The 24,588-nt window shown below is 25.6% G+C and overlaps 1 protein-coding gene across 3 annotated transcripts; it reads left to right on the top strand.

The window, feature by feature from the left end:
* Positions 1–4,558: 4,558 nt before the first annotated feature.
* LOC135929137 (polyribonucleotide nucleotidyltransferase 1, mitochondrial-like) lies at positions 4,559–24,196 on the top strand. 3 transcript variants are annotated; one of them, XM_065465656.1, is made up of 18 exons: positions 4,559–4,652; positions 4,694–4,754; positions 4,798–4,875; positions 4,914–5,007; positions 9,196–9,245; positions 9,290–9,353; positions 9,513–9,674; positions 10,487–10,807; positions 11,184–11,280; positions 11,662–11,764; positions 12,427–12,497; positions 13,005–13,041; positions 15,332–15,488; positions 19,517–19,713; positions 20,549–20,620; positions 21,430–21,658; positions 23,337–23,590; positions 23,986–24,196. In XM_065465656.1, the coding sequence occupies exons 1-18, from the start codon at positions 4,582–4,584 to the stop codon at positions 24,160–24,162; spliced, it is 2,295 nt and encodes a 764-aa protein (XP_065321728.1). In that variant the 5' UTR covers positions 4,559–4,581; the 3' UTR covers positions 24,163–24,196. The 3 variants fall into 3 exon arrangements, with proteins under 3 accessions (XP_065321728.1, XP_065321727.1, XP_065321729.1); XM_065465655.1 differs by having other exon boundaries at positions 4,914–5,019; XM_065465657.1 differs by lacking the exon at positions 4,559–4,652 and having other exon boundaries at positions 4,728–4,754; positions 4,802–4,875; positions 4,914–5,019.
* The last annotated feature ends 392 nt before the right edge of the window (positions 24,197–24,588 follow it).

Below are 24,588 nucleotides of genomic sequence, written 5' to 3'. Positions count from 1 at the left end.
TGAGGGGTTATTCTAAAATTTTTCATCATTTATGATAAAATTTCTTTATGAAGTATTTTTTATATTTGAAATTGCAAATATATGAATAAAAATTTAGTTTAAATGATTTTTTATTGTGCACATATTAAAATTACTAAATATATACTTCATAAACATTTTATAAAAAATATTGTAAAATTTTAGAATAACCCACCATAAATACAAATTTCCGAATCACATCTCATAAGATATAAACATTTCTGATTTATCCATCATCAAATAAAGGAGAAAATTATAATTTCCCATCAAATTTGATGGTCTGTCATCTAGCTTAATATATAATGATATAAAATTTTAAATTTATACATAAATTCAAGAATTAAAATAGTCGTTAAATAAATATCTTATTCCTCTTAATACTTGATGTATTTAAAGTTCAACTGATCCCTAAATTTTCGGAATAGGTATAATATTAGGTGTTTATTAATTTTAGCATAATCATGAGCACTTTATAGCTTTAGAATTAATGGCAAACCTATCAGTAGTTATGCCAAATGTGCCACTACTTAACTTATAATATTTTTCTTCTGGACTGGTATTTTTCATAGGATAAGGTTTCATAAGTTTTTTAAGGGGAAGGCTAAATCAGGCAATGATATTATTATATAGGTTTAGGACATAGGCGTAGCCAGGATTTTCATAAGGGGGGGGGGAATTACAAGATTGCTGGGGGCTTCGCTCCCAGACCCCCTTTTGATAGTCATAAAATATTTTTACAAATTTAATAAAAAAAATAAGCCTGGAACAAATATGAAATATATTTTTATTAGTTTATATAAAATAAAAATATAATAAATTACTTGTATTGTATATACCTTAATATAAGAGCATGGTAATAATTTATTCCAAACAATTATAAGAAATTTATTTATAAAAAGTAAGTAGACATATAGTTGATTTTACTCTATTATATAGAATTAGTTATAAAATACTAGGTAAAATTCCACTTTTACAGACATATTTGACAGTTAGAGAGTATATTACACTTAATAATTTAACAAATTTTACTAATCAATGCTCTTGATATTAAATATAGCAACAATTTGCATTCAATTATTTAACGCCATCTATTTATTTTAAGTAAAAATAATATTAAAATTTAATCTTTCATAATATTCATCCCACCATGTCTTAAGATATTTTCTGATGTCCTTATCAATATTTTATAGTTTTCTGTAAAATATATAATTCGCTATATTGGTAAAAATTACTTGATTGTCATTTGATAATTATATAACTGTAAATCTACGACATATAATATTCCACTGTTTGTATTGTGCTTTAAAATTTTTTTAATTTATGATTTAATTTTTTCAATAGTTTTATAATTATATTTAACTTTTATTAAGATAAATAAATTAAAATTACTCACTTTATAAAAAATTATATTTGATATATTATATTATTTAGTAATTTTATGGATCTATTATTAATAATTATAATACATTTCACTTCTGTCTTAAGACTTATCTTTGGCTTATATTCCATTTATTAAAAAACATTTTTGGTTCATTTTATATATTTATAAATTTATTTTCCCAAAAATCTATAAATTATGATGAATAGTTTTATAAAAAAATATCAACTTTTACATTCTTTCTTTTAATTTATTATTTAAGATATATGCATACATATTTGAGGGTCAGGGAGTAGGGGGAGGACTAAGGGGGATATTTTTTATTAGCTAAAAATGATATTTACTAAAAGTGATAAATTTCTGAAGGGGAGGGGGAAATTTTCCCTTGCCCCCCCCCCCCCGGCTACGCTTATGGTTTAGGAGGAGGAATAAAAAGTATTTGATTTTCTAATTCTAAAATAATTATAAATTATTAATAGTTATTAAAAATTTACTTTGATATAAAGTACTATTTCTGAAAGTGCAACCATCACTTTGTTTTCCATAAGATCTTACATCTATATACATAAATTTGCAATTGATATCAGCTAAACCAAGCAATTGATTTAAAGGATCTATAATTGTAAAAAAGGGTTCCAGATTTTGTTGGACTTATTATTTTTATGTGCCTACCATCTAATGAGCCAATGCAGTATGGAAATCCATGTTTCTCAAAATATTTTTGTGCAATCTAAAAATATATTAATATCTAAATTTATAATACCTTCTCTCAATGTTCTCTAGTTGGAACGGGTATATGAATATCTTTTAAAGTTTTCCATATAGCATCACATACCTCTGGATTCATGGTAACAATGTTTTGCTTCTGCTTTTTAACTTGGTTTATTTTTCTTATTTTGGTAGTTGGGTTTTGTTGAAGAATCTAATTTATAAAAAATAATATAATTTAAAAAAAACTTAAAAAATTTTACTTGGTTGTTGGATACCATTGCTTTGATATGTGCAGTGAATGAATTGATAAGTGTATGAATGTTTTAATTTATTATCATTGGCTCGAATGAGGTATAAAGATTTTTATTTGATAAATATATAATAAAAGAATACTATTGGATAAATTTGATTGACTTTTTTTGAGGATTATTATAATAGATATAAATATACAATCCAATATCGCTTTCCTGGTAGAAGTATCTACAATATTGTCTAATAAACAAGCCATGGTTATAAAAAATCAAAATTGAAGTCATCTTTTGATAACCATGTTTATTTCTATGAACTGGATTCAAATATACAGAGGGTACTGTTATTACGCTATTGTATCTTCCTAAATCCGCTAGGCTTAAAATTTTTACAAAAATTTGAGTTTCATTTTTTAGCCATGGCGCCTAAGTAATGACATCTCGTATAGCGACGCACATTTAAATACTATATCCAAATCTAACGATCATACCCTACAGGAGCATAACCGATGGGGGGAGGATGTGGTTCACAAATTTGCCTCCTAAATATTTATTAAGCTAATACCAAAATTAGTTTTATAGAAATCAAATATAGCCAAAAGTCTAAAATAAGGTGATATGGAAATATCCGTAAAAATTTATGGTGTAAAAATTTATCTTATTGTGCCCCCTTTCTAGCAAATTTGGCTACGCCTATGACTAAAACTGACAGCGATGATTATTAATATATGATACCTTTAATATAATATTTTTTTAATTCGGACAAATATTTTAGATATTCTACAGCTATTAACATGCTGCTTGGCTATATGGAATTCACAAAATCAAAACAATGAAACCATTGAGCTAAAAAAACAATAAAGATTTTACATAAAGAGTAATAAATACCTTTTTACAGGAATATATTTTGCCTTATTTCTTATGAAAATTAAATTCCTAACCCTATTAATTTAGCCTAAAATGACTTAGCCTACCCAATAGAATTTATACCTAGTGTTGTTAAAAAGCTCGATTTAAGCTCGTCTTTAAAAAAGATTAATTGAAACAAAATTATCTAAGTCTGGAACATAGTAGATGTTAGAAAGGTTTGGACATCTATGTGCCATATCTCGAGGCTTGAATAGTATTAGTTTAGAAAATATTAATCCGGAAGTTATTAAAGATCAACCTAAATTTAATCTATTGAAAATATTACCTCTACTAGTGGTCTGCATTGGGCGGGGTTTCGGCCCGCCCGCCCACGCCCACCCATCTAAGTGGGCAAGCGGATGGGCGGGTAAAAAATTTTCCGAAAATGGGCAGGCGGGCGGGTTAAAAAAAATTTGAATATATGGGCGGGTTAAGAAATTTAAACAATGGGCGGGTGAGTTAAGGAAATTTAAAATTTTTGTTCAAAAACAACCTAAAAAAAATAATTTTTTAAATGATCTATAATAATTTCATTTTTTAATACCAATCGTTTTTTATTAAGTGAAGAAAACCTTTTTCTTAGAATAAATAAACATTTTTGTCTATTAAAAATTTCCTTTTATGGGAATGTAATAAAACTTTTCTAGTGCTTCTTCCGAACGCGGAATTAGCATTGCTGGAAGATTTTTAGAACAAAGAAGTACCTGTTTGAATCCAGAATAGGTCGATTCATTATTATTTTTGCATTATAAGTATATATAAAATTAATTTTAAATAAACTTTCGTGTAATGCTGAAATATTTTTTTTAGACGCTTAATAAAATAAAAGAATGACCATAATTATATTTTATAAGCGGGCTTGAGTTAAAATTTTTTTTAAATAATGGGCGGGCGGGTAAAAAATTTAAGACTAATGGGCGGACGGGCGGGCGGGTAAAGAATTTTAGACAAATGGACGGTACGGCGGGTGTATAATTTTTTGAAAACTATAGGCGGGCTGGGCGGGCGGGTTAAATTTTTTTTAAAACATTGGATGGGTGGGCTTTTGGTCCAGAAACCTGCCCAATGCAGACCTCTAACCTCTACCACCCTTAAAATAAATTGGGCAAATTGCTCCTATAGCCCCTCTCCCTGCCTCCCTCCTCCACTCCCTTGCTCATTTAACACTGATCACGAGCCATTCTGGTAGAGAAATGAATAAAGAACGTTCATTTAATTGTATTCCCTTTATTTGCTTTAATCTAAAATACCATTAATGACAGATGACAGGATGACAATTTAATTTTAGCGCAAATTGAGTATATTTATTATTTTAAAATGCTCAAGAAAAAATCTGTGTTTTATTTTCTGAAATACTATTCAACATCCTCACATAATAACTTATCAAAGTTAAAACGATTATTATAAAAATTATTTATATAAAATGTAGAAAATTTGATATAAAAACTGGAAAATTAGCTAAATTAGCTGATGGCTCAGTGACAGTTAATGTAATTTTTAGTTATTTATTCCTTTTTATTAATATTAATTTAGATAGGAGATACATGTGTAATGGTAACTGCTGTTAGTTCTAAAAAACCTACAGCCATATCTTCTTTTATTCCTTTAACTGTATAAATTAAAATAAAACATTAATCAATTTAACATAGGTGGATTATAGACAGAAATCCTCAGCAGCGGGAAGAATTCCTACAAATTATTTGAGAAGGGAACTTGGATTATCAGATAAAGAAATTTTAACCAGTAGAATGATTGGTTTAATTGATTTATATATATTTTTCTTGTTTGCACTATATATTAAAACAATTTTATTGGCCCAGACCTGGCAAATTCCTGGAAGCAAAAAAATGTTTTAACACTGCTAAAATATAATTAAGAAATCAAAAGATTTATTTTATTCTCAATTTTTTGTTATAATACTATCAGAGTTGTTAAAGTATCTAGATACAAGTATCTAGATATAAAAATGTAGTATCTGTATCTGTATCAAGATAGATTTTTTAGAAAGGTATCTGTATCTGTATCTAGATATTTTTTTAGAGGTATCTGTATCTGTTTTTAGATACTTTTTAAGATACATTTTATATACCCCTTTTTTTATTATAAATAAAAATATTTGACTGTAAAATTTATTTTATTTCATATGAGCTTATGAAATAAATAAATATATATATATTATATATTAATATTTATTAATACTATAATAAAGAATTATATATACATAAAATATTAAAACTTATATATAAAAAATATATATAAATATTCATTAATTTAAATATTATGTCCGAGTTTATCAATAAACCATACAAATTTTAATATTACAATATGGAAATGGTAAATTTTATTTTATAACTAAATTTTTAAGTTTATATATTTATTTAGATCTATATTGATGAAGAAGAGGAAGCAACAAGTTCTATTGCTTTACCATGGCCAAATTGAGCATATTTTAAAATAATATCTCAAAACAAAGAAAACAATTAATTCTCTGATGGTAAAAGGTTTGCCATGTCTACCTAAAAATACAAAAATATCCGTCAGTATGACTTCAACGTGCAATATTGTGAAGCACATAAGGGTATAGATATTATATATTTAAAATTCTAATTAAAATTTTAAGAAAAAATATCCAACCTTGTTAACAAAAATAAAAAAGGGGAAGGAAAATAAAATACTAAAGAAAATATTGGCAAGGCTCATCCTCCAATAATATTTTTGCTAAAAGACCTTTGACTCAAGGCACTTTAGATGATTTAATTATTGCTTTTATTATAGATGGCATGCAGCCATTATAAAAGAAAACAATTGATACAAAGATTAGCTGGTGAATTATCAAAGTCATCAACTGACTGCAAGCAAATAACCTGCCAAAAAAAACAAATAATTTAATTTCAGATTTTTTTCAGTACCCTACAGCAGATATAATTTCTAATAATGATTTAAATTTTGATAATCAACAAATTTTAAATAACTTTTTCAAAAATAAATGTAGAGATTTTAGCATTTTTAAAGAAATCATATAAAATTGTTATTTATTAAATATAACACTACAATTCCTTCAAGCGCCCCTGTGGAAAGACTATTTAGTGTTGCTAAAAATGTCTTCACAGATAAACGAGGATGCCTAAATGATCAAAATTTTGAAAATATTTTATTACTGAAATCTAATAATTATTTAATCATATATTTTCATATATTATATTAAAATTATAATTTTAGTTATATTCTGATAAATGTTATATCGCGTCAATAAATTTTTAGCTCATTTCATGAATTTTCACAATATAATATTAATTTAGGTTTATGCAAACCTATAAGAGCATAAAAAATGTATCTATGTATCTGTATCTTGATAACTTTTTAGACGCTGTATCTGTATCTAGATAACTTTTGAGAATATGTATCTGTATCTGTATCTAGATCCATTTAAAAAGTATCTTTTAACAACTCTGAATACTATAGATATTTAATTATGTTTATCTATTTTATTGCATATTAATATAAAAATGATTATGAAATCATACTTCTTATTTTTTTAAAACTCTTCCTTATTTTTAGAATTCTTTAAATCAAAAAGAAAAATTTACATTAAAAAAATTTTAGACCAAGGGCTGGGCCAATATTTTAATAATGATCATAGGCTGTTGCATTGGATAATTAAATTTTAATGCATGCATAGTTAGTGTGTCTATATTAATGTTGTTAAACGGGTCTATTTGAGCCGATTTTTAAAAACGGCGAACTCAACATTTTATCCAGAAAAAATATTACAAGTCTAAAGATTTTGCTCATAGATGGTAGATTTGAACATCTATTGGCGAAATCTCGACGTTTAGGCCTGGCAATAATGTTGAGTTAGGCGTTTTTAAAAATCGGCTCAAATCAAGCCATTTAACAACATTACTAATTTGATAATTTATAGTAGTTTTCTGTGTTTTTTATAGTGTTATTAAACTGCTAGTTTTGAGCCGATTTTTAAAAACGGCTAACTCACTATTTCATCCAAAATAATATAACTCAAGCCTGACGATTTTGTTTGTAGAAGGAACAAAGCTTGGACATCTATTAGCAAAATCTCAAGGCTTAGGCTATATTTTTCAGGCAAAAATATTGAGTTAGCCGTTTTTAAAAACCGGCTCAAAATGAGCTGTTTAACAACACTAGTTTATTATTTATCAATTTAAATATATTAAAAAATAGACCCAGGTCTGGCCCTGTTTTACAGATATAATATTAATTTCTTATGCTACCATGTCCTTGCTGATTATTGAGTTAGCCATATTTATAATTACTAAATACATTGTGTAAAAACTTTTTTTGATGCTGATACATTTACAAATGTATTCGATGCAGAAACTAAGCTACATAATTTATTAAGCTAATATCACATCTATATACAATTATATAATTAAAATAATGATTTAGATTTTAAAATCATGTACAAATTTTTTCTTTATTGAAATAAGGGAGGAAGTCAGAAAGTGGTGGAAATAATTTTCAAATAAATTATTGCAGAATTTTATATCAGAAAGTTATACTGACGCCTCGAGTCTATGCTCGGGGTTTGTGCTCAGAGCTAGTTAGGTAAATTTTTAGGCCAAAACCTAGGGTATGGGTTTTACACAACCAACCAATTTACAACACTAAACTAGAGGCCAAATACCCTGTTATTTCAGGCATCCTATGCCCTTGTAATTTGATTTTTTTCTATGCTTGTTCAGTTTCTTTAGCCTAGTCTAGCACAATGAAATATTAACAATTTTTTTATTCCCGAGGTTCTGTTTTCATTTGATCTCGCAATCGAGCAACAATTTCTGTTATTATAGCTAGTTGATCTCTCAAACAAGCATAGGAAATTATATTATAATTAATATATATGTACATATATTTCATGAATATATGCATTATATTTATTATAGACCTGCAGAAATATGCCCAGCCCAAATTTAAAAAAAAAATTTTCTTTAATTTTTTGGCTCAGCTTGGATTTCTTTGGATATGGCTTTTACACAACCAACCAATTAACAACACTAAACTAGAGGCCAAATACCCTGTTATTTCAGGCATCCTGCCCTTGTAATTTCATTTTGTTCTATGCTTGTTCAGTTTCTATAGCCTAGTCTAGCACAAGAAATGTTAACAATTTTTTTATTCCCGAGGTTCCGTTTTCATTTGATCTTGCAATCGAGCAACAATTTCTGTTATTATAGCCAGTTGATCTTTCAAACAAGCATCGGAAATTATATTATAATCAATATATATGTACATATATTTCATGAATATATACATTATATTTATTATAGACCTGCAGAAATACGCACTGCCCAAATTTTTTGGCTCGGCTCGGATTTTTTAAAAATGTTTTATTTTTAATGGCGATTTACATATTCGGTTAGGTCCGGCCCTGGTATATTTAAAAAAATTAAAATACAGCCCACCCATGTATATGGGCTGGATCTGCCAGTCTCTAATATTTATATTAATAAATAGCATAATATATAAAACTATATAAATATAACATAAACAATTTTAAAATGATAAATATATGAGTGATATTATAAAAAAACATATAAGGGGGAAGGGAGCAAATAAAGGCTCTCATTGAAATCCTAATAGATTAAGATAGTTGCCTCGGACACAACGATTTGAGTTGATTGAAACATTTTAAGAGGATCCTTATCACTATTAATTATTAATATAGTTTCCATCTTACTATGGTCTCGATTGCATATTTCTTTTATTATTAAGTTTTGAGATTACAATTTTATATATACTTTTAATTAGAATCTTAGAAATATATGCTCAGGCTGAAACATTTTTAATTATGATATAAATATAATATTTGAATTGTCTTTGCGATTTTAAGATTAATTAATTTTTTATAAGCTAGGCTAATTTTTTGACACTATTTTTAAAATAATTATTATCTAGATCGTTCAATAAGACCATTATTTCCTTTTGGCTATTCATCAGACACACAAGTTATCAAAATAGGAAACATAAAATGTATTTAAAATCTTAATAGGTTATTTGTAATTTGTTAGCTGTTGATGGTGTGAATGATCCAGATATCGCTTGCATAAATGGAGGTTAGAGATTATACATAAAATAAAATATCAATTACAACAAAAAAAAGAGATATAAATAAATTTAAAATAAGTTAAGAAGAAATATGAAAGAAAGAAACAAACATATAAGGAATTAAAGAAAAAGAAACAATAATTTTATTATAAAATAAATATTTAAAGCCTCAGCAGCTTTAACAATATCTGATATTCCATGGAATGGACCCGTAGCTGCTGTTAGGTTAGGCCTTTTAGATGGAGAAATCCTGGTCAACCCAACTCGAAAAGAACAACAAAAGAGTAAGCTAAATTTGGTGATAGCTGGAATGGAACACAACAAAGTAGGTAATCAATAAAACTGTGATACAATTTTATTTTATAAATAATATTACCTTTTGTAAAATTAGTATGAATTTTACCTACCACCTTTGTCTATAAATGGAGAATGTATATTACAAATATTTTTATGTTGAATTTCTGAAAAATCTATCTATATCTGAATTCAACTAAATTTTATCTTCCAGCCGCAATATAAAAAGCACATGAGTATGAGGATGTTCTCGTTTTATTTGTAATTTAAATAATACCAACCAAATCTTGTACACAATTATTTTAACGAGTTCAATTTTAAAATACTTTTTAAATTAAATCAGATCTATCACACTGACTTTGACCTTTATATAGATTTTTAGAGATTTCATGCAACTTTGGATTACAATTAAAGTTGATAAATAAAATCAAATTTATTTACCTAAAGGCATTGAAACGTTATATTGTTTTCGCATGTTTCATGGAGAGCCTAAAATCATGATGGCCAAATAACAGGCCTTCTAATTGGTAAATTATAAATATTTGGAAATACAGAATGTTGTGATTTAATTAAGTTCTAATATTCTTCCAAAGCGCAAACTTGTTTATTTATATAAACTGAAATTTAGATTGATTGCCTTGACCTGTAAATAGAAATCAACCTAAATTGTTGAGATAATCTACCAACCTAAAGAATTGGATGTATTTTATAAGGTATAAAATACCCTCAGAGAAGCATTTTAATAATGATGATCACATATCCTTTTATTTTATAAACCGCTTACACCCCCTCCCCCCATTACCCCCAATAAATAAAATAAAATGAATTATTTTTTATTACAAAAAAGTCATGTTAGAAGGAAACGGCCAAGAAATTAGCGTTACGGAATTAATGAGAGCTATGAAGTTAGGCGCCAAAGAAATATCCTCCATTGTAAAAAATATAAGAACTTTAGGGCAAAAATACGGTAAATGCAAACGTCAGAATACCCTGACGAGTCAAGATATATCGCTAAGAAAAGAGCAAGAAATCTCCATGAAGGCATATTTAAAGGAATCCGGGAATGAAGGAAATTTGAGAAAAATATTAACCAACAACGATTTGGATAAACAGGAACGGGACGTAGAGTTGACAGCTTTTCGTAATGCCACAAGCGAAAAATTGAGAGGTTAATCTTCTTTTTATTTTCTTTGATATGACCTATCCGCCACTTTAAAAATATTTGCCCATTTCAACAGATGGTACATATTATGTTAACTTGCTCCCTCTCTAAACTAAAGAAAATATTAATTTTGACTAAGTATTTATTTTTCAATTGTCGCTTGGCAATACTTGTTGATTTAAATCTGTCCACCTTATAGGACATGAGATTTTTTTGCGGGTTCTGGTAGGTGATTGTGGGATACATATCTAATTCTAATTGTATCGCTGATAAAGTGGATATGATGAAATATTGCATTATCTATTTAATATATTTCTCAAATTTACTATGATGGTTTTTAAATAAGAAAATTAGTTTTATTGAACTTTTTTTTAACCTTTAGAAAAGTTTAATTCCATCGAACCTCACGTTATATCAGATATCGTTTCGTATTTCGTGAAAGAATATTTAAGATCCTTGATTCTAAACGAAGAAATCAGGTATATTTTTTTAAACGTTACCTTAATAAAAAGCGTGTATTTTATATAATTATTCTATAAAAATGTTAGATAAGGCACCCTCCCTTTCTCCGCACCTTTTTTATCAAAAAAAATTATATCACTGTATTAATTCGTTCCCTTGTAATCTAAATTTAACATTAATTATTATCTTGAGTTAATGTTACGGATAAATTAGAAAATTTAAAAAATAGATATTTCATCATTTCTGATTTAAAAGTGTTTTTAAATAAATAAGTTTTTTTAGTTTTTAAAGGAAAAAAAACGATTGAGGAGATTTGTTTTTACTCTTTATTGGAAAAAAAAACAATGATATATTTTTATTTTTTTAAATATTAAAGCCATTATTCAAACATTTAATAGATGCGACGGCAGAGAATTAGACGAGTTAAGGGAAATTAAATGCGAGGTCGACCTATATAAACCTCTACACGGTTCCGCCCTTTTTAGTAGAGGTCAAACTCAAGTTCGTAAATCAATTTTGAATTTAAGATGGCCAATGATTGCTCAAGAACTTTGACAAATATATTTTTGGATCAAAACGGATCTCATGTTTATTTTTTTAAAGGTTAAGAAATAATCAACTAAGATTCTCCTAATTATCAGGTCGTGTTCAAGATATTTTATTATATAGTATTAGAGTCCGAGATCATTAATCTATTTGTTCAAGTTCATAATTCGGCATTCTGTTACTCGAAGTCCTAATTAGACATATATTAAATGTAACCTTTTAAATCTAAGTATTTTTCTCATATTTAATAAACAAACTTGTATAATTGTCTTTTATTTCCAATGAATCAGATTGAATTCATTTTTTTAAATTAATGTGATATTTTTTTAAATTATTTAATATAAATATAATAATGAAATACAAATGTGACTACATCTATTATGTTAGTGCAATAATTTTATACATCCCAAATTTACAAAAAATGGGTAAAATAATTTATTGTTACTATAATTATTATTATCGGAACAAATATATTTCGTTAAACTTTTAATTTTTTCTTCTTCATCTCTTATTCAAGAATAAATATTATACCTGTAATTTTTGATGAAATCAATGAATATAATTGGTGCTTCCTAATTCAATACGTAAAAAATTGATTTGTTAATATTTTTTTATAGGTATTATGTACCGTTACTTTCGATTCATTAGACGCTGCCTTCAAATCCGATCCTATATCCATACTAACAGGGTGATTATATAAAATTATATTTTAAGATAGTCTAACTTTGAAAAGTTAGACTAAAATAAAAAAATGACAGGAAGTTAAAAAATGGAATTAATTTTTTTTAAAGTTAACTTAAGAAGTATTTAAAATATATAGCCTAAAATAAAAATTGGATGAGTTATAAACAGTTGTAAAGTAAAAGTCAATAGACCTCCTCACCACCTCCCCCTTTTTTCAACATCATCCAGGGAATTCGGTTTTTATTTATGATTATTCTTCTATCAATAACTCTTTTATTTTCACTAATCGAGAATTTTGGCTAATATTATCATTTGCTCTTTTATAGGTATTAACCTTATGTTATATTGCGGTTGCAGTAACTTGCTCATAATATTTATTGGTTTATTAAATTTTCCGGTTTTTAACGGTATAAATTTCTGGCCATTGGGAAACATAATGAAAGCTGGGTTCTGTATGTTAAACTAATATGTAATATATATTCCTTTATAATATCAAATTTTATTAATATAGATCGATAAAAGAGAAAAATTTCATGCTACATTACGAAGTATAAATATTATTTATTTAAATATATAATTACTAGGGCTGTGCCGAGCCACATATTTTTCACCTATCCCCGATATTTTTCGATATTGATTTAAAACCGATCCGATACAGATCCGATATCTATATTGATTTTTCACCACCCCCCTTCGAACCAAATGTAATTAAGAAATCAATATTTTTTATGCAAAAATTCGAATTATGCAATTAATTTAATTTTTTTATTTCTTAAGTAAATTTTAAAAAATTTACGGATATTGGTTTGGTAGTATTAAATGAATTTTTCATTATTTTTCCCCGTGAAATTAGAATTCCGCAGATAACGCATTTTGCAAAATTATCTTTGTCTTTTGTAAAATATTTCCATAATTCAGATAACATATTTAAAAAAATTGTTTTATTTAACCCTTTAGGTTCCCTCATAAAATTAATATGTTGCAACACGATATTTAGTAATTTTTTTATTGATTCTAGTATAATATAATATAAAACACACGAAAAAAGTTTTTTAATTCAAAATGGCGGCTCTCCCTGGTGGTTTTAAATTCATATCATTGACACCTTATGGAAACTTTCGAAACAGTTTCTATTTTTATTTAGACATAGTGGTACGTTGCATGATTTGCACGACCACCTTGTTCTTCTGGGATTTAACTTTGTACTACAGAAGGTACACCTTCGTGAGGTTCCTGCCTGAGGTTGATGAGCTGAGTTTTTTAGTCTAATTTCTGGAAGGATATAAGGTTTATTATTTTTTCTTTGCATTGATATATAATTATTATCATTATGAATATTATCATCCCTATTAACATTTTTACAGTATGCCAATTCGCTAGCAATTATTTGTCTTCGGAATTCTTTATTGTATATTATGAATGAATTGATAATCGCCGCATCTATCAGCCAAAAGAATATTGGTAGCCACCATTTTCGCCACTTTCGCGAAATTTCATATAAAGACTTTAAATGGTCGAAATGGTCAACAGACCCCATATATTTATTATACATCTTTATCATTATTGGACATTTTACGTCAAATACTTCCCCTTTTTTATTTTTTCTCTTCACAGTATCCACTGATCTCGGATCAATATAATTGGACATTATAAATACGTCACGATTATCTCGCCATTTAATTATACTTATATTATTTTTGTCACTTCTCCAGTCAAACTCACCTCTTTTTAATTTTGTTTCCATATTCTTTATGGGCAAGTATCTCCTATTTTTGTTTAGTGTTCCGGTAGCATATATACCTTTCTTTTTTAAATCGATCAATTTCAATTTGATAAGGTGTATCCGATTCATAATCATCACTATCAATTTGGTAACGTGTATCCGATTCATAATCATCTTCGGAATCAGTGGATGAGTTGTCTAACGAAGAACCTTCAGATGGAATGTCCAGATAATCATCCATATATATAACAAGCTAAAATTATTGCGAAATGAGTTGGCAAAATTTATCAATTATTTAAAAAAATAAATATTAAAAATATTGTTGTTAAGTGGCAGTGGTTAGTTTAATATACCACATTAAAAAGATCAAAATAATATATAAATATTATTTATTTGAGCAAAAATAAATATTAGAAAGATAGATAAAATAGTGAGGAATATATATATTTAAAAATATTTGATAAATATACTTACTTATAATTAAAATTGGAATTTTAAGAAAAATCACCGTAAAAAACGTATTTTGAAATAAAGGTGCGAAAAAAAAAATTAAAAAGTAACTCCTCCACAAACATATGAAAAAGAATATCTTTTAATATATATTCGTGGTGGTTTCATTTTATATGATCAACTCCTTTAGAAGATATAAAGGTTAAAAGGTGGTTTTATATTTGCACTACCGCGACCGAAAGGGTTAAAGTATAAATAATAAAATGGCATTATTTAAAAAGATTTCAAATAAATAATTGGGTGGTCCTTTCTATTTTTATAAAAAAACTTTTAAAATACTATAAATCTATTTTAAAAAATAAATAAAATTTAAGAGGTGTTGTGCATTTGCATTGTTTAAAAAAAATTTATTTAGAAAATATTATTAATGAAAAATAAATATACATAAAATAAAAAAAATAAAAGTAAAAAGATCGGATCAGTTTCTTACAGGTATCGGTCCGATCCGATATTTTTGGAAAACTCAAGATATCGGTGCCGATACGATCCTATATTTAATATCGGCACAGCCCTAATAATTACGAACAATTTATTGATTATATTTGCATTCTTTTTATGAATAATATACAATTTATCTTTCTTTTTTGCCCATTTTTTATTGAAAGTTCCCCCCTTACGCTACAAATGAGGTAGGTAGAAGTGGATTCATAGGTCGAAGGGAGTTGGGTCATGGGGCCTTAGCCGAAAAGGCGCTTAGAGAAGTTATTCCACAAGATTTTCCTTTTACCATTCGTTTAACCTCCGAAGTTTTAGAATCAAATGGTTTTATAATTATATTAATTACTCATACTATTTTTCGGATTTTGAAAATAAAATAGCTAATATCTTATAAAATACTTATTTGATCTTGTTTATGGCCAAAAATAGTGCATTTAGATAAAAAATAAAGAAGTTATATAAATATAGTACCAGAAGAAAATATATAAACCAGTAACGAAGCTTCCAAGCAAGGGAGGCTTGCTTCCCTTGAAATTTTTCCTACAAAATTCTCAAAAACTTTATATAATCTTAATAATATGTTTAAAAAAAACTAATTTGATTTCGTTAAAAAAAATTAATATAATTTTTATAACGTTAAAAAGTTAAAAATATTAATATTTAATATTATTTTTACTACGTTAAAGAAGTATTACTATTATTTTTACTACGTTAAAAAATTTACTATTATATTTACTACGTTAAAAAAATATACAAGAGGGCAGCAAATTTAATATTGTTGAATTTTTTTAATTAATAAAGAGAAGATCATGCGAATATATTGTGTAATTTTACGTTTAAAAAATAAGCATTTGCAAATAAAAAAATGCTTATTTTTTTAATAAATAAAAGAGAAATTTTTTTTTTATATTATATTTTTTTTCTTACTTTTTTTAGGCTGCGTCCTAAATGTTTGGAACAAATCATTAAAATTTATTAAATTTATAACAAAACACTTTGGACACATTTAAGTTTTAAAAAAATAATAATTAAAGTATTCAAAATGCTTGATATGATTCAATTATTAGTTATTTATTAAAAGATATGCAAATATTTAATTGTATTTATTATTTTATATTACCTTTCAGTTATTAAACTTTGTATGAACCTATTATTTGATAATGGTTATATTTAAATTTTTATACTTAATAAATACATATATGTTGTAAATAATAATTGTATCAATATTTTAAACAGTTGGAAGACCATTAATAACTTTTATTTTGAAAGATAATTTTTCCATAAAATATATATAAATTATTATATTTGAGTTATATAATAAAATTATAATAGAAAAAATATAATATCTTTTAAAAGTAGGAATAGGAATATTTTTATTAATAACCATAGTGTTTTCATTTTCTTTGTTGGCATTATCTTGATCTAGCTATTATTCAATAATAAATTTCAAATAATAGTAATATAATGTACAGAAATTATATCATCAAAAGAATCAATAGACATATTTTACTCAATATTTATATCATTAAGTGGGTTAGCAATTTCATTAAGGTATGAAGAAACCTATTAAAATATATTAATTTTATATACAAATATAATACTGTTCCTAGATGCCAATTTTCAGATTCCTAAAATAAAAAACTATTTTATATTTTTTTAAAAATATTTTACATTTGTCTGTGTCAATTTAAAACTTGACTCATAATATTTGGTTTCCTATTTTCTACAGAATATCTAATTTTTAAGTCATTTTTGCACCATAGGTTCCTGTGCACTCTTATACTATCAATAAAACTATATTCTGTCACTAAAAAATATATTAATATAAAAGGCTATAATCGTTTGGTAAATTTATAAAAAATTAACAGCATTAAAAATTATAATTACTAATTTTTTATAAAAATTTCACAAATAAATAAATTTATATAAAAATACCGAAAAATGAAATTGGACACTATTTTTTTTTACATTAAAAATACATATTATTTTTTTTCTTCAAAATTTATTTATTTATATTTTTATGATTTTGGACGCAGCCTAAATAAAAAAAAATTTCTTTTTTAAACGCTGTGATTATATTATTGAAAATTTATTAAGATTATCAGAGTTGTATAAATAAAAAGTACCTATATACTATTTCAGAGGTATCTGCTATAGATACATTTTGATATACTTTTATTTAACGCTTTTTTATCTAAAAAAATAAAAATATTTAAGTTCAAATTTTATCTCATATATATGAACATATAATTTAAATAAATATATATTATAAAAATATTAAGACTAAAATATATATGTTATATTGGGAATTCGAGATCTTGAATCCCCACTTTTTATTCGGAATCTTTTTTTTACAACTTTTAAATTATATTTTCTTTCTTTCTTTTTTTGCCGTCTGGCTGGCACCACAAAATTTCATTTTTTAGAGATATTTTATTTTCTGTTTTTATAAATTTATATAAAATAAAATCATAAATATTTTCACCTGAATATATATTTTAAAAAATCTGAATTATGAAAAATTATTTATTGCAACTCATTTTGCAATTGCATAAACGATGTTTTCCCATAGTTTGTGACATTCCGGGAAGCTCCTAAATAATTTTAGCAGTTTAAATAAAAAATTAATATATTTTATGTACATCAATTAATTTGAGGAGTATATGTGGTTACTATTAAAATAACTTAAATTATCTATGATTGATATATCTTTGTTGGGAACTTAAAAATCATTTAATTTTATAGTTTTATATACTAGAGGTAATAAATGGGTTGAAATTCTTCCAGCACACATTCCTACCCATATTTTATTTTGTTCAATTTTTATTACCTTCCCTAAATTTTTAGGACAGATAATAGTTCTATCTGTCCTATGAATATGTAATAACATGTGATCACTTAATATAAAGTTATTTTGTCCAATTATTTGAGAATAAATTAAGTTTCATATATATAATATCAATATAAATTCACAAAGGTAAAAATAAATTATCAAAATGTAATAATTTAGAAATTCTATGAAAAAAAATCCCGCCCAATACGACTATTAATTCTTAATAAAAATAAATTTATTGATAATTTATACATGGAAAAATAGTTGTGCTACCAATAATATTAGGGATAGTTTTAATATTTTAAAAAGGGCCTTTCTTTTATATCATATTTAAATTATTGTGGGCTTAATTTATTCTCAAATAATTGTACAAAATAACTTTATTAGGTGACCACGTGTTATTCCTATAAATAGTATAGATAGAAATAATATCTTAAATTTAAAAGTGAAAGTATTGAAAATTGAACAAATTAAAATATGGGTAGGAACGTGTGCTGGAAGAATTTCAACACATTTATTGCCTGATATTTTAAGTTCACAACAAAAATATATCAATCATAGGTAATTTAAGTTTTTTTTATAGTAACCATATACTACTCAAATTAATTGATGTATATAAAATATAATAATTTTTTATTTAAACTGCTAAAAATATTTAGGAGCTTCCCGGAATGTCACAAACTATGGGAAGATAATGTTATGCATTTGCAAAATGAGTTGCAAAAAATAATTTTTTATAATTCGGATTTTTTAAAAATATATATTTATATGAAAATATTTATGATTTTATTTTATATAAATTTACAAAAACAGAAAATAAAATCTCTAAAAAATAAAATTTTCTGGTGCTAGCCAGACGGCTAAAAAAGGAAGAAAATAAAATATAATTAAAGTTTAAAAAAAATATTCCGAATAAAACGCGGGGATTCAAGATTCCGTATCCTAATACGACAATCAGTTCAAGACTCTAAAGGATATTTATATCATGCAAATGAATTTATAAATCCTTGCTTAGCTATGAAGCTCATTAATTATAAACAATACCATTGATGACAAACTTATTTTAAGCAAATAAATTTATTTAAAATTTTGTAAAATAATTTTATAGATATTCCGCTAACTTTTAATGAATAAATTATGAGTTTAATGTAAAAAAAAATTTAAATCTATTTTTGATTTCGATTGAAAAAAAACTTATAAAAAAATTTTAAATCTAGCAATAATTTTTGTAATTCGGTACTTGATCATTTTACTCAAAAACAAAGACCAATTCTACTTATTTTATATTTTAATTTTTTTATGATTTAACTAATAAATAATAATAAAAAATTTCAATTGCTTCCCTAGTAGTAAACTTGGCGCTTCGTCACTGATATAAACATAATTTCATTCAATGAAATAACATAATAATGAAAACTAAAAACATATCAAGGAAATTATAAATTTTTATACATTATAATTACAGCGGTCATATTTTTTTTTAAACATATTATTTTAATTTATTTTACAAAAATATAAGGGTCCTCTTCGATGGCTACATGCTGTGGTGGTAGCTTAGCCCTCATGGATGCAGGAGTTGACATAAGTTCTCCCATTGCGGGTGTGGCTATAGGGCTAGTCACTGATTATGCACACGAGATGGAATCGAATGCTAGTTCTTTTGACATAAAATCGAAGGAAAAAGAGTTTAATTACAAAATATTGACGGATATTTTGGTCAGAATTTTTGTTATTAATTATAATTTTGTAGTCACCAATAATATACATTTAAATTATTTTAACGTCACCTAAGATTGAAAGAAAGTCGAATTGATAGTAGGTTTTTTTCAGTTTGTTTTATACAAAAATTGAGAATATGTTACAAGATTTTTTGTTCTGATCATGATGATAATCGGAGGATAAAGTTCAGGGTAGAGTTCTGCCTATTCTTTTTTTTTAATTAAATAAGTGAATCTCCCATTTTCTATTTTTTTTTAAACCAGGTCCGATCCGATTTTTTTAGAATAACATTTCTCAATAGGCTAAAAAATTTTAACGTTTTTCAATTTATAATATATTTAATATAATAAATAATGTTAGAAAACTTAAGTTTTATAACAATAACTTTTGAAAGTTATTTTAAGACAACACTTTTTATTTTTAGATATATTTTAAAGAAAATGGGTGATGTTGATTCCAAAAATTTAGATTTTACGAGCGTCTGCACATTAAAATTCAACCTTTACTTACTAGTTGAATTAGGGATTGTCAAAAACAGCAATATCAAGATTTTCCAAAAAAATATTACCTAAGCCCTGAGATTTTGATGGTAGAAAGATTTAGCCCTCTTTTGACCTAATATTGAAGCTTAGATTATGTTTTTTGGCTAATCTTTGATGTAGCCTTTTTCTAAAATCGCCTAAATCAGGTTTTTGACAACACTAGTTGTATTAATTCCGTATAATTTTCATATTTTAAAGTAATAGTGAATATCTAAAATATTTTATTAATGTTTTGTATAATATCAGGAACAGATATGAATAATTTTTTTTAATCTTTAAATTTTTTAAAGGGTATCGAAGACTATTTTGGCGACATGGATTTTAAGATAGCCGGCACTAAGAAAGGGATTACAGCTCTTCAAGTGATACTCTATCTAATTAAAAATATATTTTCTTATGATATTTATAATGAAGATATTTTATTGTACAGTATAACACTACTTATTTTATTTTAATAAGTATTAATATTTTGTTTTTATAAAGTAAGATAGTTTTCTATATGATTTTTCAATTTTTTTTCGCATTTGTCAACTTATAGGGCCTCCACTTTTTTCTTATGATCATTTTTACAAATACTAAACGCTTTCTCAGCCTGTTCGCTACCATAAATGTCCACCACTTTTTCTTGCCACCCGCCCCCCCCCCTTCCACATCCTAGTCCAAAAATTTATTTTATCTACCAAGCCTGCAAATCATTTTTCCAACTTTTTTTCTAACTCATATCTTGCACACACATCATATTTGCCTTATAAAGATGTTTGAAAAAGTTTTTAAGCCCACCCGAATTGTATAATAATTTTGTACAAGCTGTTCGGCTAAAATTTTTGTGAAGGAAAAGGACATTTATCTAATTATGATCTTTGAAATAATTTTGAAATTCCGCCTTAGGCTATTAAGATATTTTGTAAAAGTTGCAAGTCCTGCTCAAATATCTTTTTACTCAAGTTGGACCACACCGATCTCTAGGGTAAGTGATAGGATTCACGTTACATACCTTTACTCCATTTTATAGAGGTAATTTTAGCAAATCCTATGATAACCTGTTAAACTCTAAAGATGGGTTAACAAATAGATACTAGATAAATGAATATGTCTTAATTAAATCCAAGTGTATAATTGAAAATAATTATGGATATATGATTTTCAAAAAATTCTTAAATATTTAACAAAGGCGGATATTAAAATCCCTGGTGTTCCTTTATTAATAATTCAAGAAGCTCTGGAACGAAGCCGTTTAGCTAAACTTAAAATTCTAAAAATAATGAACTCTACTTTAGCCATCCCTAAAAATGATAAAGAAAATAAGCCTCTTTCCGAAAAATTGGTGATACCTCTAGCTAAGCGGGCAAAATTTATGGGTTACGGGGGTTACAACGTTAAAAAATTGGTTTCTGATACAGGTGAATATATATATAAGAACTATATTATATTAACAGAACATATATGATTTCAAAAAAATTTGCTAAATATGGGTGTACCCTTGTTTTCAAATATTGAAACTGTTATTATGAGAGCATAAAATACTTTAAATCTCATTCAATTCGAGCATCCTAAAAAGAATAATAAAAATATATCATTACCTTTATTTTTACCATTCTTTCGTAAATCATTCTAACGATCATTTATTAAGAAATAAAAATACACTTAACATATGATTTATTCAATAAAAATCCGCTGTATATCATATTTAATTTTAAAAAATTTTAATAAATTTATTTGCTTTAAATAATGCATCAATGGTATTGCATAATAATTGTAATAATCTTTAAGAAAATTAATTTATAGCGAAATAATTCATATTTAATACATATGAAATTTTTTTTATTGTTTTAATTATTAGATTTATATATTCATTTTAAAAAAATATTCATCAATAAAATATGTTCCTTCTCCAAGTTTCAAATAATTATGCACATGCGATTACATTTTTTGATTGATATTTTATATATCAATGAACAAATTTCCTTTAGTACTTTTAGGATGACACAATGATAGCCAATTTAGAAAATAAAATTACGTGATGCCATTCTTTCAAACCTCCCTCATTAAAAGAATTTGATTCTTCCAAATCTTATATGGCAAAATTATTCTTGTAAAAAATAAGGATTCTTTTTATTAAAAAAGTTTATAGATATTCTTTTTATTAAAAAAATATATCTTATTTCGAGTATTTTTTTATATATTTATTTACAATACTTTTAATGTACAAAATTATTTTAAGCAAATAAATTTATTTACAATTTTTTAAAATAATTTTTATAGGTTCAGCTAATTTTATTGAATAAATTATATGTAAAAGTGTTTCATTTTAAATGGAAATTTGTTCGAAAGAATCGTAAATATGGGGTAATCACATTTTTTTAAACTTTTTATTTCGATGATATTCTAATTGATTGAGAAAAAATTATAAAAAATGTTGTTTACATATTTTGCTCTCATAATAAGAGTTTCTTTTCGAAATAGCAGTGAACCCTGTATATTACAATGCTTCAGATCGAATAAACAAATTAAATTTAAAATATAATATTAAACTAATATTATTAAATATTAAAATGACTATCATTTCTAGAATCAATCCGGCTTGGATTATATAAAAGAATCGAATCGCGATCCAGAAAACTTTTTTTAAATAGATCTTGATCCTTTTACATTGCCGATAATAAAATGACCAATTTTTAATGAGGCATTTTTTGGTTAAATCGTTCTGGATATGATTTTGTTTTGATTCGATTTACATTGTAAGTTAATAAAAAAATGTAGAAATTTTGAAATTTTGGTTAAATCAAAAATTGGAAGCTAGGTTTTAAAAAAAAATTAATTAATAAGATTTAAACTAATCTAAAAAGATGGATTAATAGTTGGAAAAGGATCTCGAATATGATCTTTATTTTTTAAAGATAAAAAATTCAGGCAATTTGCTAAAATTAAGGAATCCAATATCGCTGATACTTCGATCTACCTTTAACAGCGCTTTAATCGAGTAATGTTTATTAATCTTTTTCCAGTAGTATACTAAAAGTGCCTTTATAATTAGACATTTTTCAGTATTTTCAAAATAAATTTAATAATTGCACAAAGGCGTGCAAATATCCCCCATTGACGAGACAACCTTTTCGCTTTTTGCCCCTAATAAAATTGCCATGGATGAGGTTAGAGAGCGAATCAAGGAATTGCTATCGGATACCCTTAGTTCGTCGACAGAACCGACTTTTGAATTCGGTTCTATCTTACATGCCAAAATAGTGGAGATTAGAGATATAGGGGTCATGGTTTTATTGCATCCTACAATGCATCCAACTCTGCTTCATAATTCTCAGCTGGATACTCGGAAGGTATAATTTTGAGAGTTATTTTTTAATACTTTAGTATTGATGGTAGGTAGATACGGTTGTGCCAATGTTATAATCTTATTTTGCGAAATTAATTATTTTATAAATGGTACATATGAGAACAAGTATTGTAGGTTAATTCGCCAGATATTAAATTTTAAATAAAAGATTTCTGTTAATATAATTTAAAATATCAAATTCTGAATTTAGTTCCCTATATTTCAGGCTTAACAGTCGACATTTTAAAGATATTGTAATGTACAAAAATAATCACTAGTGGATATTGTAAACTTTATTTTTAGTTGTCAAATGAATTTTAACGTTAGATTCTAATATATATAATATAATTTTTATTATGAATTATCAAACCTAATTATATCTAATGTTTTAATTTATAGATTAATCATCCGAGTGCCTTGGGGTTAGAAATAGGCCAAGAAATAATGGTAAAATATTTTGGCAGGGATCCTGTAACCGGTAAGATCAGAATATCAAGAAAAGTTATCGCGAATCTAAACCCTTCTTTGGTTCCAAAATCCGAAGATAATAACGATACTCGGAATATATCATTTTAACATCTATCTCTCAAACTCTAAATATCATTATTATATTTACGAAAAATCTTTTGAATATATTTTATAGAAAATTTAAATAAAATTTCTTTACTCTTTAGTTTAAAATGTGTAAATTAAAGTATTTTTATAAGTAATTTATATACTACCGTATATAAATTAAAAATATCATATATTATATTTGAAAATTAGTTAAATTTCAAACAATCATAAAAAAATATATACTTTTAATATATTTATAAAAAAATATAACATCTTAAAATTGACAAAATTCAATTTATTAATATTTCTCCTAGATAATAATAATATAATTACCATAATAATTACGCAAGGAACGCGAGATTTAAAATATAAGTCTAAATTTGATCGAAGAACAAATATGTCATATTTGAAAATGTTTGACTTATACCATACTAGATAGTGTTGTTC

Source organism: Gordionus sp. m RMFG-2023, chromosome 4, assembly GCF_954871325.1.
Source record: "Gordionus sp. m RMFG-2023 chromosome 4, tfGorSpeb1-WG-v2, whole genome shotgun sequence".
Classification (NCBI taxonomy): Eukaryota; Metazoa; Nematomorpha; class Gordioida; order Chordodea; family Parachordodidae; genus Gordionus; species Gordionus sp. m RMFG-2023.
This window is presented reverse-complemented; position numbering and strand designations above follow the sequence as displayed.

Excerpts from the sequence above, each read along its gene's own strand:
- LOC135929137 (XM_065465655.1), top strand. The coding sequence starts at position 4,582 with ATGCTCAAGAAAAAATCTGTGTTTTATTTTCTGAAATACTATTCAACA. Across the intron at positions 4,755-4,797 it reads ATGGCTCAGTGACAGTTAAT|ATAGGAGATACATGTGTAAT; the intron begins GTAATTTTTAGT and ends ATATTAATTTAG. Across the intron at positions 4,876-4,913 it reads CTTCTTTTATTCCTTTAACT|GTGGATTATAGACAGAAATC; the intron begins GTATAAATTAAA and ends AATTTAACATAG.